Genomic DNA, 21,573 nt, shown 5'->3' on the forward strand with positions numbered 1-21,573 from the left:
ATTCATGAAAACATTTATCAAGCACTCAGAGGAAAAACTTTGGAAATGACAATACAGTGAGGGTATACTGACCTGTGAAAACATTTAGCAAAGCACTCAAGGGAGTGAAAACATTTAGCAAAGCACTCAAGGGAAAGACTTCTGGAATGGCATTACAGTGAGGGTGTACTGATTTGTGAAAACATTTACCAATGCACTCAAGGGAAAAGCTTTTGGAATGGAATTACAGTGAGGGTGGATTGATCTGATTTATGCAAACATTTATGAAAATGCTCAAGGCAAAAGACTTCTGGATTGGCATTACAGTAGGGATGTACTGAACTGTGAAAACATTTACCAAAGCACTCAAGGGAAAGACTTTTGGAATGGTATTACAGTGAGTGTGTGTTGATCTGATTTATGAAAACATTTACCAAACACTCAAAGGAAAGACTTTTGGAATGACATTACAATGAGGGTATACTGTTCTGTGAAAACATTTTCCAAAGCACTCAAGGGAGTGAAAACATTTAGCAAAGCACTCAAGGGAAAGACTTTTGGAATGGTATTACAGTGAAGGTGTGTTGGTCTGTGAAAACAATTACCAAAGCACTTAAGGGAAAGACTTTTGGAATGGAATTACAGTGAGGGTGGGTTGATCTGATTTGTGAAAACATTTACCAATGTACTCAAGGGAAATCTTTTGTAATGGAATTACAGTGAGGGTGGGCTGATCTGATTTGAGCAAACATTTATGAAAGCACTCAAGGGAAAGACTTTTGGAATGGCATTACAGTGAGGGTGTACTGATATGTGAAAACATTAACCAAAGCACTCAAGGCAAAGACTTTTGGAATGGCATTACAGTGAGTGTGTGTTGGTCTGTGAAAACATTTACCAAAGCACTCAAGGTAAAGACTTTTGGATTGGCATTACAGTCAGGGTGTACTGATATGTGAAAACATTTACCAAAGCACTCAAGCGAAAGACTTTTGGAATGGCATTACAGTGAGTGTGTGTTGGTCTGTGAAAACATTTACCAAAGCACTCAAGGTAAAGACTTTTGGATTGGCATTACAGTCAGGGTGTACTGATATGTGAAAACATTAACCAAAGCACTCAAGGCAAAGACTTTTGGAATGGCATTACAGTGAGTGTGTGTTGGTCTGTGAAAACATTTACCAAAGCACTCAAGGTAAAGACTTTTGGATTGGCATTACAGTCAGGGTGTATTGATATGTGAAAACATTTACCAAAGCACTCAAGCGAAAGACTTTTGGAATGGCATTACAGTGAGTGTGTGTTGGTCTGTGAAAACATTTACCAAAGCACTCAAGGTAAAGACTTTTGGATTGGCATTACAGTCAGGGTGTATTGATATGTGAAAACATTAACCAAAGCACTCAAGCGAAAGACTTTTGGAATGGCATTACAGTGAGGGTGTACTGATCTGTGAAAATATTTACCAAAGCACTCAAGGGAAAGACTTTGATCCCACCGATTCAAAGTCTTCAAAATGTCTGCACACATCAGACCATGTACAATCCATATATAATATGGTTGTGTCTACAATATTTCCTTACCTGCTATGTCCCACAGCTGTAGCCTAACAATTGTATCTGCATCCCAGTTAAGAACCTTCAAAGCAAAATCTACACCGATCTGGACAAGGTCAAGGTCAAAATGACTGGTATATTGTGGGAAAATTATCTTGAAAATGAATATATGTGTGCAGTGAAATGATATACAACCACCAGAATTTGTGATCTGATTGAGATATGATGGGCACAATGGGACAATTGAGTTCAAAGTTGCCACATATAAACCCAACCACCACCGGACCTTTGGAGAGAAGCATACAGTTGCTGAAAACAATCATGCAAGAGAAACAACATAATTTTGTATTCATCAGTTGCTATGAACTAGATATATTGATATTATTTCCAGTATATCTACACAACAATGTTCTGAGATGCAATTCTTCATTGTATGGACCTGACCAAGTCATATATACCACACATATTCACTTATAAGTTGATTCTAACTGTGAACAACATCCACCAAGATGTGCCATTAGACAAAGTGCCAGCATGTCAGGGTCTATATTGTATTTTTTTGTTCTGACTGCTCTTAACAAACTTGATAGACCCAGATCTGATGGCATAATATGTGATAGCCCATCCGAGTCTCTGCAGTTTGAATCCCAGTTATAAATGGTTGTATATCAAAGATATAAATTTGTCTCATGGTTTGCATCATTCTCATTCACAATAGGAATTCCTTTAACCCTAATACAGGCTGTAAACCCCTGATAGCAGTGGGGATGAAGGTACAGTATGTGCTACACCTTCCTGAATTGTTGAGTCAGAGGTTTTTCTTTAGTAGTCTTGGTGATTTTTAATTTGATAATTGAATATATTATTAAAATAAACCAAGACACGCAGACAACTACATTGATTTCATGCAGAGAAAATAGAACACATTAATTACAATGTATTAAGAACGCAGTTGACAAAGACAATGACATCATGAAGCTACACAAAAAACACAAGGCTAAACCAATGCATGGAGAGAGAGAGAGAGAGAGAGAGATAGAGAAGAGACAATGCCATTAGGGAAATCTAGATATGTGGATATGTGGTCAGACTTTTATTTGGAGACCATTTTCTTCTTTCAGTTACAATGACCTTTACATTTGACCCCAAAATGAACAGTGTTATATCAAATACAAGCAATCCAAAATTTTGGTCCCATTCTATGATGGATAACAATTGTTACTGTGCATTAATTATTTTATTTGCATTGACTTCATTGATTTTTACTCCAAAACTGACACTAATGCCTGCATGATTGGTAAACCATCTGTATTCTTTCAGTCACAATGACCTTGACCTTTCACCCCAAAATTGACAGGATTCTCCATTATCCCATATACAAACTACTGTACGTACAAAGTCCGGTAAAGGCAGTATATAGAAAACTCAACTTTTTTTCTGGAAACAAAAATGTCGAGAGGTGCAATGACAGACAGAAAGTCAGATGGAAAACATCATAAAATGATGTGTTTTGCCTTATGTTGGATACATAAAAAAGAAAATGTTTCATGAATATGACATAAAATGATAAGCAACACCAAGAACATTTTCATTTCACATAACCAAATAAACAGATAGAAGGTTGATATTCATGTATGTGCTACTTATAATGATTTAGAAATATAACAGCATGCTGTGGGGACATTTTTTAAAAAAAACCTTTAATGCAATATTTCCCGAATTCTTGTGCATAACAAATGATAGCATGGATTTGACAGAAAACAAAGAAGTAAACTGATTTTTAAAAAACAATTAGATAATACAGTTAGAAATATAAGCGACAACAGATGTGGAGGTAACTAAAAGCATACACTGAATAAGGAGTATAACACATCATTTTTCGGTACATGACTGGCTGTACATAGTGGCCAGTATAACCGGTTGAAGAAGAACCCAGGAAAACCCTGTAAAGAGCCAATGACCCTTGAAAAGCTACTGGCAAGCACTTATCCATGTTCTTTACACCACTAGGCCATCTGCAGCTTCCATTCCGAGTATAAACATGTTTAAATTTGTGAATTAAATAAACAAGGATACAGTTGCCCTGTAATGCTGTGAGAAGAACTGATGAACATATCTCTTGATGATGCTTGTTTTTCCAGTTCCAAGTTCCCCAATGACAAGAATCTTATAAAGGTGTTCCTTCTTCTCCCCTCCTCCAGCCTGGTAACAAAATGGAAATGGAAATAAACATAATATAAATAAAAGAAATGAAAAATAAAACACAAAGAGGTGCTTAATTCATCCCCTTTTAATTCTCAGAAGCATACTGAAATCAACATGGTAAGAAAAAAATTATAATCATCCCATTAATAGCATGGGAGGGTGAAGCTAGACAGAACTGCACAGGGCTCCAATATTCCTTCCAGTTATAACTATGGATGTGAACTTTGTCATGTGCTTTTTTTTAAATATAATCATGTCAGTTTCTATTAAAAGGTATAAAAAAATGTCTTTAGTATGTTTTGTGTCCAACTGTATTATCATTCTCAAAATGGCTGATTGAAAATGAAGTGTGTTTTAAACTAAACTGAAGTGCATGTGTAAATAATACAACCAATAAAATGACAGAATAGTGTCAGAAGACAGGAAGTTCATGTTAGGGTTCCACTCTAGAGTTATCATGTACCTTATACTAATTTCATGTAACATAACTGAAATTTCTTTAAATGTTCAATTTTATGAAAACCAGACACAATCTAAAGCAGGCAGCCATCAAAATGTGAACTCCCTAATGTGCTAAAAATGAGCCTGAACTATTCCAAAGTACACTAACTTTAGCAGTTATCAAAATAAGGAAAAATAAATTTGACAGAATAGACTTAATAACCCAAATAACTCTAATATCACCCACAAATTAAACACCAAAATAAAGGGAACTGAAAGTCATTTTAACAACTTCTTCTGAAAGTGTAATACATGAAATATAACATATATATATATATAAGTACAAAAAATTTATCCCATTTTTTCCAATCTACTTTTGAAGTCCAGGAAGTGAAAATGACCAAGTGGAGCTAGCAATCTTTGAGAGGTGTACATTAAGAAAGGCCAAGATGTATACACTATAACCCATATTACACTCATCAATCATACACCAAAATAAAGGTAAGAAAAAGTTGTTTCAACATTACCTATGATATACACAATTTTGAAAACTGTGAAGCAAAGCTAATAGGTAACTAACAAATTATAAATGACATCATCACAATAAGGAAAAGTTTAGGAAATAACTTGTATAATCAAAGCTGATGAAAGACTGAAGATAGTCTAAGTGGTCCTAGAGTATACTGTCTACAAATATAAGTAAATAACACCAGTAATAAAGCTCTCCATTGTTACAATGTGTAGTCAGGGTCCATGACCAGTGACTGTGTTATATACTAAAACTTGTTACACTGAGACTGCAATATATACAAAATTGTAATATACTGAGACTAACATAATATACCAAACTGTGTTATAGTTGGCACTCCCAATTTTTTTTTAAATAATGGTGTTTTGAAATGGATATGAAGATATAAAATGAAGCTGAACCTTGTTTTCTTTCAACCCATGCGGCCATACACTGGTATGATTTTGGTCATGGGGACCATAGTAGTACCACACTGTATTCAGAACAGCATTATAACAAGGTGTTTTAACAGGGAAGAACTGTAATAAAAAAGTTGGTGCCAGTGGACACCAAAATCTCCAATGCTTTTGTTAGAATGATTTACTGACAAATTTATTGCCATTATGATGAAAGATTTTTCATCAATAATAAATCAGAGGAACAATTTGATATTTGCTCATATATATATATATATATATATATATATATATATATATATATATATATATATATATATATATATATATAAATATATATATATACACACATACACACTCCCACCTGGCATGCATATTCCCTCTACCCCATGATGGAGGCCAGTCCAGAGTCAAGACAAGTACCGTGAATGGCACATTCTCTGTGTTTAATAGTCCTCCATGTAGGCAATAATTGGGTATGGGGTTGCTGACTAGAAATTACTGATCAATGGATCTCAATGACTGAGACTCTTGGGTAACATATGTGGTCTTGAACTGGACTATGTGCCAAAACCACTACTTTCTTACTATATTCACCATGATCATGACCTCTGACCTTACAAGTCCAGAATCTACCCTAAGTATAAGTCATCCACAAAGTTTTGGTCAATGATTTTCCTTGTGTCATAATGACCTGACCTTTGGCCTCTTGACCTGAATATCAACTGAACTCTTCCATAAATTAATTGAAATTCATCCACAAACTGGTCAAGGATGAGGTCTAGAAATAAAGTTAATATGTGCCTTAGAACAGAAGTTATAGCGTGGAACAAGAAAGGTATTAAGTAGATTAAAACAGAGTTATTGGACAGATTAAAATATTGTTGTTGGACAGATTATAACAGTTACTGGACAGATTCAAACTTAGAGTTATTGGACAGATTATAACATAGTTATTGGACAAATTAAAACAGTTATTGGACAGATTAACAGACAGAGTTATAACACAAAATGCACGCTAAAATAGCAGACATATAAAAAGGGAATAGGTCTTCTGAAAATATTGTGAATATAATGATCAGTCAACATGCAATCCAATTTGTGATGATTTACCACCAAAAGTACCAAGTCTCAAAGCAATATACTGCAGGAGTAGTTGTGTTCACAAAATCTATTGTGTTTTGCATCCAGCTGAATGTTACAAATGGAAACAACTCTTATAAACATTATGGAAACAGCTTTTTTTTATAAACATTATGGAAACAGCTCTCCTTAACATCATGGAAACAGCTACTTTAAACACTATGGAAACAACTCATAAACACTATGGAAACATCTCTCTTAAACATTATGGAAACAGTTCTTTTAAACATTATGGAAATATCTCTTATAAATATTATAGAAACACTTCTTTTAAACAATTTAGAAATAACTTCTATAAACATTACAAAAGCAGCTCTTACAAACATTATGGAAACATCTCTTTTAAACATTATGGAAACAGCTCATAAACATTATGGAAACATCTCTTTTAAACATTATGGAAACAGCTCTTTTAAACATTATGGAAATAGCTCTTTTAAACATTATGGAAACAGCTCATAAACATTATGGAAACAGCTCTTTTAAACATTATGGAAACAGCTCTTACAAACATTATGGAAACAGCTCTTTTAAACATTATGGAAACAGCTCTTATAAACATTATGGAAACAGTGCTTTTAAACATTATGGAAACAGATCCTACAATCATCATGGAAACAACTTTTATAATCATTATGGATTCAACTCTTTTAAACATTATAGAAGCAGCACTTTTAAACATTATGGAAGCAACTAATATAAATATGGAAATAGTTCTTATAACCAATATCAGAGCATAAAGGTGTGTTGATATATTAATATTTAGATAATGACTATAATCTGTACCAAGTTTCACAGTGAAAATAAAATCAGCAAGAAATGTTGGACTGACAATATTCTTGTATTACTGCATCAGGTCATACAGGGCAATAACTCTAACCAAACTGTGAGAGCATTAGGATTTTGCTGACACATTCAAATAATGGCCATACCATATACAAAGTGTCATGGCAATCCAATAAAAACTGCTTGGCCAGAGGATTCACAAGATTATGCCGTACACCAAGTCCAAAAGGGTATTACTAACAAAATTACAGAAGCAATGGTTTTTCACAAAGACCATATAATTTACCAAGTTTCACAGTGATCCATGAAACACTGGGATAAATTGTGTTCAAACATTTTAAAGGGGGATAAAAATTGTTCTGAATATACTGTATATACTTGCTAATAAGACGAGTCCAACTGCAAACTGCACAGACCCATATCTGCTGTTGCATATTGCACTAACCAATCTTGGCCTGTGCAGTTTGTTAGAGTAACCAGTTGAACAAACAACACTGACCCTGATATTCAGGTGCATTATGCTATGACAGATCAGAATCTTTGTTGTCTACAGTTGGACTTAACTTATAAGCAAGTATATACAGTAACTTACAAGTTATTTATAACTGCTTAATTCTATTAATATGCACCAATCTTACTCATAATAAAACTCACCGAACATCTTGTTGATTAAAGTCTATTGACCAAGTTTACTCAAAATCAGATAAAAATACTGAGTCTCTGGACTGAGAACAAGTTTATTCAAACTTAGAAAAAATACAGCCTCTACTGACTGGGAACAAGTTTACTCAAAATCCAAAAATAAACAATACATTAAAATGACTGTGAAGAAGCTTACTCAAAATTAGATAAAACAATATTCTCTAGACTGGGAGCAAGTTTACTCAAACTCAGATAAAAAAAATACGGTCTCTAGACTGGTAACAAGTTTACTGAAAGTCCAAAGAAAAGCAATACAGTGTGTAGAATGGGAACAAGTTTACTCAAATTCAGAGAAAAAACAAAACAGCCCCTTCATTGGGAACAAATTTACTTAAAATCAGAACAAAAATACTCTCTAGACTGGAAACAAGTTCAGCCAAATAGATTACCTCATAAATACATATCTGCCTATAATCATACTCATGCTAAAACTCGATTATGTACAAGTCTACATTCCAAGTTTGATCAAAATCTAGTGAAAATTATGGCCTCCATATTGGTAACAAGCTCAGTAAATCATGGTGAAATCAGCTCATTAACCAATTCATCCAGAAGCTTGAGATAAAAGTTCACAGTCCAGGGTGGATCAAAACTGGATCAGTGATATGGCCTCATTAGTGACAAGACACATTTGCCCATGGATGCAAGATACAATATGCATAATAAATACAGGGTCATATCGCAGAAATTTTGTCATGGTCAGGTGACCTAAAAATCTTATCAAACCAAACAACAAATCTGTTCATATAATAGAAAAAATTCCTTACCATAATTGCACTTTACTGGCAGTAATTTCACATTCACACTCCAGTTATGAAAATAGCACACTTCAACAATGGCTGTTTTCCTTAGTTGTACAATGGCAAGTATATCATGTATGGTGTGCTAAAAACATTAATCCTTCTCCAATAAATAACATTAGCTATTGTCTGGATGAATGAGTTTAAAATGCACTTTCATTTAAAATATATCCTTTAACATTTCCATTATATGCATTTCAGAAAATCACATGATTTGAATACATGCATATATCTTCCCTTGAATGATAGTCATCTGATTCAGTGTTTACTGATTTATCTCAATACCCTCATTGATAAAATTTCAGGATACATGCATATTGATTAGGAATGTCCCAGTACAGTAAATATTCTAATAAAGATCAATCATTCATGTTAATAAATGGATACTTTGAAAATTCCAAAATAAATCAGCAAAACATTGGTTATCCATTTCTGGCAAAGGAATACCATGATGTTAGTTTTTTATGGTACTAGACTGCAGTAAGATGCTACTTTGGAGTACCATGATGTTAGTTTGGAATAGCATGATGTTAGTTTTTGGAGTAGTGTGATGTTAGTTTGGAGTAGCATGATGTTAGTTGGTATGGTACTAGACTGTAGTACCATCAGGTTAGTTTGTATGGTACTAGACTGGAGTACCGTGATGTTAGTTTGTATGGTACCAGACTAGAGTACGATCATGTTAGTTTGTATGGTACTAGACTGGAGTATCATGATGTAAGTGTCTATGGTACTAAACTGGAGTACCATCATGTTAGTTTGTATGGTACTAGACTGGAGTACCGTGATGTTAGTTTGTATGGTACCAGACTAGAGTACAATCATGTTAGTTTGTATGGTACTAGACTGGAGTATCATGATGTAAGTGTCTATGGTACTAGACTGGAGTACTATCATGTTAGTTTGTATGGTACAAGACTGGAGTATCGTGATGTAAGTGTCTATAGTACTAGACTGGAGTACATGATGTAAGTGTCTATAGTACTAGACTGGAGTACATGATGATGTTATCTTTATGGTACTAGACTGGAGGGCCCTGATGAGTGCTGCCATTACAGGGACAGTGGTTTGTATGATGAAAGAGCAGTGATAACAAATTATCACAGAGAGGCCCCATAAAGGGTTGTCATTATGAGGATACTGATGTTATGATGAAATAGCTGTGATCATAACAAAGTACCACAGGGGGGTTCCACATGCATTGCCATTGTGATGACAGGCACTATGCTGAAATAGCAGTGATCATAACAAAGTACCGCAGGGAGCTCCACATGCATTACCATTGTGATGACAGGCACTATGATGAAATAGCAGTGATCATAACAAAGTACCACAGGGGGCTCCACATGCATTACCATTGTGATGACAGGCACTATGATGAAATAGCAGTGATCATAACAAAGTACCACAGGGAGCTCCACATGCATTACCATTGTGATGACAGGCACTATGATGAAATAGCAGTGATCATAACAAAGTACCACAGGGGGCTCCACATGCATTACCATTGTGATGACAGGCACTATGATGAAATAGCAGTGATCATAACAAAGTACCGCAGGGAGCTCCACATGCATTACCATTGTGATGACAGGCACTATGATGAAATAGCAGTGATCATAACAAAGTACCACAGGGGGCTCCACATGCATTACCATTGTGATGACAGGCACTATGATGAAATAGCAGTGATCATAACAAAGTACCACAGGGGGCTCCACATGCATTACCATTGTGATGACAGGCACTATGATGAAATAGCAGTGATCATAACAAAGTACCACAGGGGGCTCCACATGCATTACCATTGTGATGACAGGCACTATGATGAAATAGCAGTGATCATAACAAAGTACCACAGGGGGCTCCACATGCATTACCATTGTGATGACAGGCACTATGATGAAATAGCAGTGATCATAACAAAGTACCACAGGGGGCTCCACATGCATTACCATTGTGATGACAGGCACTATGATGAAATAGCAGTGATCATAACAAAGTACCACAGGGGGCTCCACATGCATTACCATTGTGATGACAGGCACTATGATGAAATAGCAGTGATCATAACAAAGTACCACAGGGGGCTCCACATGCATTACCATTGTGATGACAGGCACTATGCTGAAATAGCAGTGATCATAACAAAGTACCACAGGGGGCTCCACATGCATTGCCACTGTGATGACAGGCACTATGATGAAATAGCAGTGATAACAAATTACCAAGAGGATACCTGTAATCAAACAACTTTTTCAGATTTAAATAGAAATAATTAAAAAAGCAATGGTGACAATGGTTTGTGTCCATGTTTTAAATAAAAATATTTGTCAAAAAGCAATAGTGTAAATGGTTTTTATACAAGTTTATTGTGTTGGCGAAGAATTAACACAGATTTTGAGTGATTGTTTTATATTACATTTTGTGTTAGATGGAAAAGTGCCACAAAAAAACTACATAGATTGAGTAGAATAGAAAAAGACTTAAAATCTATACAAATATTACAACAAAGGATGGTTTTAATTCTTAGAATATTTCTGATCAGTTGGATTTCTAGATCACTGATTAGTACCCGTGTTCCAATTTAGTGGCTGATAGATTATTGTTCTGGAAGGATGGGGACTGGGATTATATTTTGGGTCAGAATAGTGTTTGAAATTCTCTTTTATCTCAAGATAAATTATTTACTTCAATGGATATCATAGGTCCTTCGGATATCATAGGTCCTTCTTTTCTATAAATCTGAGCAAGGAAGTTATGTTTAAGCTATCTGTGGGTCAGACAACTGTCCACAGAAAATAAAAAGTCAAAGTCCAAATTATTTTTTTCTTTAACAGAATTAGAAGTTTTACAAAGAGGTCATCATCTGTATGGGTGGTATACTTTTAATTTCCATAACAGAACCATGAAAAATCTGTAACAAAACATTTACATACAACTCTTTTCAACCACACAACGGCTCAGATATCAGTGAAAGAGTCAGTTTTTACAGGAAGGAAAGCAGAAAAACCTCAGGTAAAACCCAAATGTTCTGGATTAGACAATTAGTTCTGAGAATGTCAGAACAAGGCATCAAACCTGTGACTGTATATGTGCAAAACAAGTGTGTTACCTCTATCTTAACCAAGTGTTTCTTTTTGAGCTACATCTTCAGATACAGAAATGGTCATATAGTAGGATTTTTTGTAAGATGTCTAGACCAACATATTTAACTATTGGAATGAAAATATTAAAGATCCAATATAAAGGGCTGTGTAGACCAATAAAAACATACCTCATCAGTGAAAATATTAAATTAAGATCCATTATAAAGGGCTGTGTAGACCAATAAAAACATACCTCATCAGTGAAAATATCAAATTAAGATCCATTATAAAGGGCTGTGTAGACCAATAAAAACATACCTCATCAATGAAAATACTAAATCAAGATCCTATACAAAGGGCTGTGTAGACCAAAAAAAAAACATACATCATCAATGAAAATACTAAATTAATATCCTACATAAAGGGCTGTGTAGACCAATAAAAACATACCTCAAAATATCAAAATAAGATCCATCATAAAGAGCTGTGTAGACCAATAAAAACATACCTCATCAGTGAAAATACTAAATTAAGATCCATTATAAAGGCCTGTGTAGACCAATAAAAACATACCTCATCAATGAAAATACTAAATTAAGATCCATTATAAAGGGCTGTGTAGACCAATAAAAACATACCTCATCAGTGAAAATATCAAATTAAGATCCATTATAAAGGGCTGTGAAAACCAATAAAACATACCTCATCAGTGAAAATACTAAATTAAGATCCATTATAAAGGGCTGTGTAGACCAATAAAAACATACCTCATCAGTGAAAATATCAAATTAAGATCCATTATAAAGGGCTATGTAGACCAATAAAAACATACCTCATCAGTGAAAATATCAAATTAAGATCCATTATAAAGGGCTATGTAGACCAATAAAAACATACCTCATCAGTGAAAATATCAAATTAAGATCCATTATAAAGGCCTGTGTAGACCAATAAAAACATACCTCATCAGTGAAAATATCAAATTAAGATCCATTATAAAAGGCTATGTAGACCAATAAAAACATACCTCATCAATGAAAATACTAAATTAAGATCGAATATAAAGGGTTGTGTAGACTAATAAAAACATACCTCATCAATAAAAATACTAAATTAAGATCCTATATAAAGGGCTGTGTAGACCAATAAAAACATACCTCATCAATAAAAATACTAAATTAAGATCCAATATAAAGGGCTGTGTAGACTAATAAAAACATACCTCATCCATGAAAATATCAAATCAAGATCCATTATAAAGGGCTGTGTAGACCAATAAAAACATACCTCATCAATAAAAATACTAAATTAAGATCCAATATAAAGGGCTGTGTAGACTAATAAAAACATACCTCATCCATGAAAATATCAAATCAAGATCCATTATAAAGGGCTGTGTAGACCAAAAAAAACATACCTCATCAATGAAAATAAAAAATTAAGATCCATTTAAAGGGCTGTGTAGACCAATAAAAACATACCTCATCCATGAAAATACTAAATTAAGATCTATTTAAAGGGCTGTGTAGACCAATAAAAACATACCTCATCAATCAAAATACTAAATTAAGATCCATTTAAAGGGCTGTGTAGACCAATAAAAACATACCTCATCAATGAAAATACTAAATTAAGATCCAATATAAAGGGCTGTGTAGACCAATAAAAACATACCTCATCAGTGAAAATATTAAATTAAGATCCATTATAAAGGGCTGTGTAGACCAATAAAAATATATCTCATCCATGAAAATATCAAATTAAGATCCAATATAAAGGTCTGTGAAGACCAATAAAAACATACCTCTTCAATGAAAATACTAAATTAAGATCCTATATAAAGGGCTGTGTAGACCAATATAAACATACCTCATCAATGAAAATACTAAATTAAGATCCTATATAAAGGGCTGTGTAGACCAAAAAAAGCATACCTCATCAATGAAAATACTAAATTAAGATCCATTTAAAGGGCTGTGTAGACCAATAAAAACATACCTCATCAATGAAAATACTAAATTAAGATCCATTTAAAGGGCTGTGAAGACCAATAAAAACATACCTCATCAATGAAAATACTAAATTAAGATCCATTTAAAGGGCTGTGTAGACCAATAAAAACATACCTCATCAATGAAAATACTAAATTAAGATCCATTTAAAGGGCTGTGTAGATCTATAAAAACATACCTCATCAATGAAAATACTAAATTAAGATCCATTTAAAGGGCTGTGCAGACGAATAAAAACATACCTCATCCATGAAAATATCAAATCAAGATCCATTATAAAGGGCTGTGTAGACCAAAAAAAACATACCTCATCAATGAAAATACAAAATTAAGATCCATTTAAAGGGCTGTGTAGACCAATAAAAACATACCTCATCCATGAAAATATCAAATTAAGATCCACTGTAATGGGCCGTGAAGACCAATAAAAACATACCTCATCAATGAAAATACAAAATTAAGATCCATTTAAAGGGCTGTGTAGACCAATAAAAACATACCTCATCAATGAAAATACTAAATTAAGATCTATTTAAAGGGCTGTGCAGACGAATAAAAACATACCTCATCCATGAAAATATCAAATCAAGATCCATTATAAAGGGCTGTGTAGACCAAAAAAAACATACCTCATCAATGAAAATACAAAATTAAGATCCATTTAAAGGGCTGTGTAGACCAATAAAAACATACCTCATCAATGAAAATATCAAATTAAGATCCACTGTAATGGGCCGTGAAGACCAATAAAAACATACCTCATCAATGAAAATACAAAATTAAGATCCATTTAAAGGGCTGTGTAGACCAATAAAAACATACCTCATCAATGAAAATACTAAATTAAGATCCATTTAAAGGGCTGTGTAGATCTATACAAACATACCTCATCAATGAAATTACTAAATTAAGATCCATTATAAAGGGCTGTGCAGACCAATAAAAACATACCTCATCCATGAAAATATCAAATCAAGATCCATTATAAAGGGCTGTGTAGACCAAAAAAAACATACCTCATCAATGAAAATACAAAATTAAGATCCATTTAAAGGGCTGTGTAGACCAATAAAAACATACCTCATCCATGAAAATATCAAATTAAGATCCATTATAAAGGGCTGTGTAGACCAATAAAAACATACCTCATCAATGAAAATACAAAATTAAGATCCATTTAAAGGGCTGTGAAGACCAATAAAAACATACATCATTAATGAAAATACTAAATTAAGATCCAATATAAAGGGCTGTGTAGACCAATAAAAACATACCTCATCAGTGAAAATATCAAATTAAGATCCATTATAAAGGGCTGTGTAGACCAATAAAAACATACCTCATCAATGAAAATACTAAATTAAGATCCAATATAAAGGGCTGTGTAGACCAATAAAAACATACCTCATCAGTGAAAATATCAAATAAAGATCCATTATAAAGGGCTGTGTAGACCAATAAAAACATATCTTATCCATGAAAATATCAAATTAAGATCCAATATAAAGGGCTGTGAAGACCAATAAAAACATACCTCTTCAATGAAAATACTAAATTAAGATCCAATATAAAGGGCTGTGAAGACCAACAAAAACATACCTCTTCAATGAAAATACTAAATTAAGATCCAATATAAAGGGCTGTGTAGACCAATAAAAACATACCTCATTAATGTAAACCTTAAATTAAGATCCATTTAAAGGGCTGTGTAGACCAATAAAAACATACATCAATGAAAATACAAAATTAAGATCTAATATAAAGGGCTGTGTAGACCGATAAAAACATACCTCATCAATGAAAATACTAAATTAAGATCCATTTAAAGGGCTGTGTAGACCGATAAAAACATACCTCATCAATGAAAATACAAAATTAAGATCCATTTAAAGGGCTGTGTAGACCAATAAAAACATATCATCAATGAAAATACTAAATTAAGATCCAATATAAAGGGCTGTGTAGACCAATAAAAACATACCTCATCAGTGAAAATATCAAATTAAGATCCATTATAAAGGGCTGTATAGACCAATAAAAACATACCTCATCAATGAAAATACTAAATTAAGATCCAATATAAAGGGCTGTGTAGACCAATAAAAACATACCTCATCAGTGAAAATATCAAATTAAGATCCATTATAAAGGGCTGTGTAGACCAATAAAAATATATCTCATCCATGAAAATATCAAAATAAGATCCAATAAAAAGGGCTGTGAAGACCAATAAAAACATACCTCTTCAATGAAAATACTAAATTAAGATCCAGTATAAAGGGCTGTGTAGACCAAAAAAAGCATACCTCATCAATGAAAATACTAAATTAAGATCCAATATAAAGAACTGTGTAGACCAATATAAACATACATCATCAATGAAAATACTAAATCAAGATCCTATATAAAGGGCTGTGTAGACCAAAAAAAGCATACCTCATCAATGAAAATACTAAATCAAGATCCAATATAAAGGGCTGTGAAGACCAATAAAAACATACCTCATTAATGTAAATCTTAAATTAAGATCCATTTAAAGGGCTGTGTAGACCAATAAAAACATACATCAATGAAAATACAAAATTAAGATCTAATATAAAGGGCTGTGTAGACCAAAAAAAAACATACCTCATCAATGAAAATACTAAATTAAGATCCATTTAAAATGCTGTGTAGACCAATAAAAACATACCTCATCAATGAAAATACAAAATTAAGATCCATTTAAAGGGCTGTGTAGACCAATAAAAACATACCTCATCCATGAAAATATCAAATTAAGATCCACTGTAATGGGCCGTGAAGACCAATAAAAACATACCTCATCAATGAAAATACAAAATTAAGATCCATTTAAAGGGCTGTGTAGACCAATAAAAACATACCTCATCAATGAAAATACTAAATTAAGATCTATTTAAAGGGCTGTGCAGACGAATAAAAACATACCTCATCCATGAAAATATCAAATCAAGATCCATTATAAAGGGCTGTGTAGACCAAAAAAAACATACCTCATCAATGAAAATACAAAATTAAGATCCATTTAAAGGGCTGTGTAGACCAATAAAAACATACCTCATCAATGAAAATATCAAATTAAGATCCACTGTAATGGGCCGTGAAGACCAATAAAAACATACCTCATCAATGAAAATACAAAATTAAGATCCATTTAAAGGGCTGTGAAGACCAATAAAAACATACCTCATCAATGAAAATACTAAATTAAGATCCATTTAAAGGGCTGTGTAGATCTATACAAACATACCTCATCAATGAAATTACTAAATTAAGATCCATTATAAAGGGCTGTGCAGACCAATAAAAACATACCTCATCCATGAAAATATCAAATCAAGATCCATTATAAAGGGCTGTGTAGACCAAAAAAAACATACCTCATCAATGAAAATACAAAATTAAGATCCATTTAAAGGGCTGTGTAGACCAATAAAAACATACCTCATCAATGAAAATACAAAATTAAGATCCATTTAAAGGGTTGTGAAGACCAATAAAAACATACATCATTAATGAAAATACTAAATTAAGATCCAATATAAAGGGCTGTGTAGACCAATAAAAACATACCTCATCAGTGAAAATATCAAATTAAGATCCATTATAAAGGGCTGTGTAGACCAATAAAAACATACCTCATCAATGAAAATACAAAATTAAGATCCATTTAAAGGGTTGTGAAGACCAATAAAAACATACATCATTAATGAAAATACTAAATTAAGATCCAATATAAAGGGCTGTGTAGACCAATAAAAACATACCTCATCAGTGAAAATATCAAATTAAGATCCATTATAAAGGGCTGTGTAGACCAATAAAAACATACCTCATCAATGAAAATACAAAATTAAGATCCATTTAAAGGGTTGTGAAGACCAATAAAAACATACATCATTAATGAAAATACTAAATTAAGATCCAATATAAAGGGCTGTGTAGACCAATAAAAACATACCTCATCAGTGAAAATATCAAATTAAGATCCATTATAAAGGGCTGTGTAGACCAATAAAAACATACCTCATCAATGAAAATACTAAATTAAGATCCAATATAAAGGGCTGTGTAGACCAATAAAAACATACCTCATCAGTGAAAATATCAAATAAAGATCCATTATAAAGGGCTGTGTAGACCAATAAAAACATATCTTATCCATGAAAATATCAAATTAAGATCCAATATAAAGGGCTGTGAAGACCAATAAAAACATACCTCTTCAATGAAAATACTAAATTAAGATCCAATATAAAGGGCTGTGAAGACCAACAAAAACATACCTCTTCAATGAAAATACTAAATTAAGATCCAATATAAAGGGCTGTGAAGACCAATAAAAACATACCTCATTAATGTAAACCTTAAATTAAGATCCATTTAAAGGGCTGTGTAGACCAATAAAAACATACATCAATGAAAATACAAAATTAAGATCTAATATAAAGGGCTGTGTAGACCGATAAAAACATACCTCATCAATGAAAATACTAAATTAAGATCCATTTAAAGGGCTGTGTAGACCGATAAAAACATACCTCATCAATGAAAATACAAAATTAAGATCCATTTAAAGGGCTGTGTAGACCAATAAAAACATATATCATCAATGAAAATACTAAATTAAGATCCAATATAAAGGGCTGTGTAGACCAATAAAAACATACCTCATCAGTGAAAATATCAAATTAAGATCCATTATAAAGGGCTGTATAGACCAATAAAAACATACCTCATCAATGAAAATACTAAATTAAGATCCAATATAAAGGGCTGTGTAGACCAATAAAAACATACCTCATCAGTGAAAATATCAAATTAAGATCCATTATAAAGGGCTGTGTAGACCAATAAAAATATATCTCATCCATGAAAATATCAAAATAAGATCCAATAAAAAGGGCTGTGAAGACCAATAAAAACATACCTCTTCAATGAAAATACTAAATTAAGATCCAGTATAAAGGGCTGTGTAGACCAAAAAAAGCATACCTCATCAATGAAAATACTAAATTAAGATCCAATATAAAGAACTGTGTAGACCAATATAAACATACATCATCAATGAAAATACTAAATCAAGATCCTATATAAAGGGCTGTGTAGACCAAAAAAAGCATACCTCATCAATGAAAATACTAAATCAAGATCCAATATAAAGGGCTGTGAAGACCAATAAAAACATACCTCATTAATGTAAATCTTAAATTAAGATCCATTTAAAGGGCTGTGTAGACCAATAAAAACATACATCAATGAAAATACAAAATTAAGATCTAATATAAAGGGCTGTGTAGACCAAAAAAAACATACCTCATCAATGAAAATACTAAATTAAGATCCATTTAAAATGCTGTGTAGACCAATAAAAACATACCTCATCAATGAAAATACTAAATTAAGATCCATTTAAAGGGCTGTGTAGACCAATAAAAACATACCTCATCAATGAAAATACTAAATTAAGATCCATTTAAAGGGCTGTGAAGACCAATAAAAACATACCTCATCAATGAAAATACTAAATTAAGATCCATTTAAAGGGCTGTGTAGACCAATAAAAACGTACCTCATCAATGAAAATACTAAATTAAGATCCATTTAAAGGGCTGTGTAGACCAATAAAAACATACATCAATGAAAATACAAAATTAAGATCTAATATAAAGGGCTGTGTAGACTGATAAAAACATACCTCATCAATGAAAATACTAAATTAAGATCCATTTAAAGGGCTGTGTAGACCAATAAAAACATACCTCATCAATGAAAATACTAAATTAAGATCCATTTAAAGGGCTGTGTAGACCTATAAAAACATACCTCATCAATCAAAATACTAAATTAAGATCCATTTAAAGGGCTGTGCAGACCAATAAAAACATAACTCATCAATGAAAATACTAAATTAAGATCCATTTAAAGGGCTGTGTAGACCAATAAAAACATGCATCAATGAAAATACAAAATTTAGATCTAATAGAAAGGGCTGTGTTGACCAAAATAAACATACATCATCAATGAAAATACTAAATCAAGATCCTATATAAAGGGCTGTGTAGACCAAAAAAAGCATACCTCATCAATGAAAATACTAAATTAAGATCCATTTAAAATGCTGTGTAGACCAATAAAAACATACCTCATCAATGAAAATACTAAATTAAGATCCAATATAAAGAACTGTGTAGACCAATATAAACATACATCATCAATGAAAATACTAAATCAAGATCCTATATAAAGGGCTGTGTAGACCAAAAAAAGCATACCTCATCAATGAAAATACTAAATCAAGATCCAATATAAAGGGCTGTGAAGACCAATAAAAACATACCTCATTAATGTAAATCTTAAATTAAGATCCATTTAAAGGGCTGTGTAGACCAATAAAAACATACATCAATGAAAATACAAAATTAAGATCTAATATAAAGGGCTGTGTAGACCAAAAAAAAACATACCTCATCAATGAAAATACTAAATTAAGATCCATTTAAAATGCTGTGTAGACCAATAAAAACATACCTCATCAATGAAAATACAAAATTAAGATCCATTTAAAGGGCTGTGTAGACCAATAAAAACATACCTCATCCATGAAAATATCAAATTAAGATCCACTGTAATGGGCCGTGAAGACCAATAAAAACATACCTCATCAATGAAAATACAAAATTAAGATCCATTTAAAGGGCTGTGTAGACCAATAAAAACATACCTCATCAATGAAAATACTAAATTAAGATCTATTTAAAGGGCTGTGCAGACGAATAAAAACATACCTCATCCATGAAAATATCAAATCAAGATCCATTATAAAGGGCTGTGTAGACCAAAAAAAACATACCTCATCAATGAAAATACAAAATTAAGATCCATTTAAAGGGCTGTGTAGACCAATAAAAACATACCTCATCAATGAAAATATCAAATTAAGATCCACTGTAATGGGCCGTGAAGACCAATAAAAACATACCTCATCAATGAAAATACAAAATTAAGATCCATTTAAAGGGCTGTGAAGACCAATAAAAACATACCTCATCAATGAAAATACTAAATTAAGATCCATTTAAAGGGCTGTGTAGATCTATACAAACATACCTCATCAATGAAATTACTAAATTAAGATCCATTATAAAGGGCTGTGCAGACCAATAAAAACATACCTCATCCATGAAAATATCAAATCAAGATCCATTATAAAGGGCTGTGTAGACCAAAAAAAACATACCTCATCAATGAAAATACAAAATTAAGATCCATTTAAAGGGCTGTGTAGACCAATAAAAACATACCTCATCAATGAAAATACAAAATTAAGATCCATTTAAAGGGTTGTGAAGACCAATAAAAACATACATCATTAATGAAAATACTAAATTAAGATCCAATATAAAGGGCTGTGTAGACCAATAAAAACATACCTCATCAGTGAAAATATCAAATTAAGATCCATTATAAAGGGCTGTGTAGACCAATAAAAACATACCTCATCAACGAAAATACAAAATTAAGATCCATTTAAAGGGTTGTGAAGACCAATAAAAACATACATCATTAATGAAAATACTAAATTAAGATCCAATATAAAGGGCTGTGTAGACCAATAAAAACATACCTCATCAGTGAAAATATCAAATTAAGATCCATTATAAAGGGCTGTGTAGACCAATAAAAACATACCTCATCAATGAAAATACTAAATTAAGATCCAATATAAAGGGCTGTGTACACCAATAAAAACATACCTCATCAGTGAAAATATCAAATAAAGATCCATTATAAAGGGCTGTGTAGACCAATAAAAACATATCTTATCCATGAAAATATCAAATTAAGATCCAATATAAAGGGCTGTGAAGACCAATAAAAACATACCTCTTCAATGAAAATACTAAATTAAGAT

At 32.4% G+C, this 21,573-nt stretch overlaps 1 protein-coding gene across 3 annotated transcripts in view; it reads right to left on the bottom strand.

Annotated features, from left to right (window-relative positions):
• Positions 1-21,573, bottom strand: part of LOC149784721 (ras-related protein Rab-32-like) — a 60,028-nt gene that overhangs the window by 25,147 nt on the left and 13,308 nt on the right. For 2 of the 3 annotated variants that reach the window (XM_089932748.1, XM_089932749.1), the window contains exons 3-4: positions 3,612-3,737; positions 1,563-1,641 (exon numbers count right to left, since the gene is read on the bottom strand). In XM_089932748.1, coding sequence (XP_089788874.1) covers positions 1,563-1,641; positions 3,612-3,737 — 205 coding nt within the window. Of the gene's footprint in view, positions 1-1,562; positions 1,642-3,611; positions 3,738-8,503; positions 8,768-21,573 lie in introns of those variants that run through there. The other variant, XM_089932750.1, reaches the window with a different exon arrangement.

This window comes from Sinohyriopsis cumingii, chromosome 14 (assembly GCF_028554795.1).
Source record: "Sinohyriopsis cumingii isolate HCF-2022 chromosome 14, ASM2855479v2, whole genome shotgun sequence".
Lineage (NCBI taxonomy): Eukaryota > Metazoa > Mollusca > Bivalvia > Unionida > Unionidae > Sinohyriopsis > Sinohyriopsis cumingii.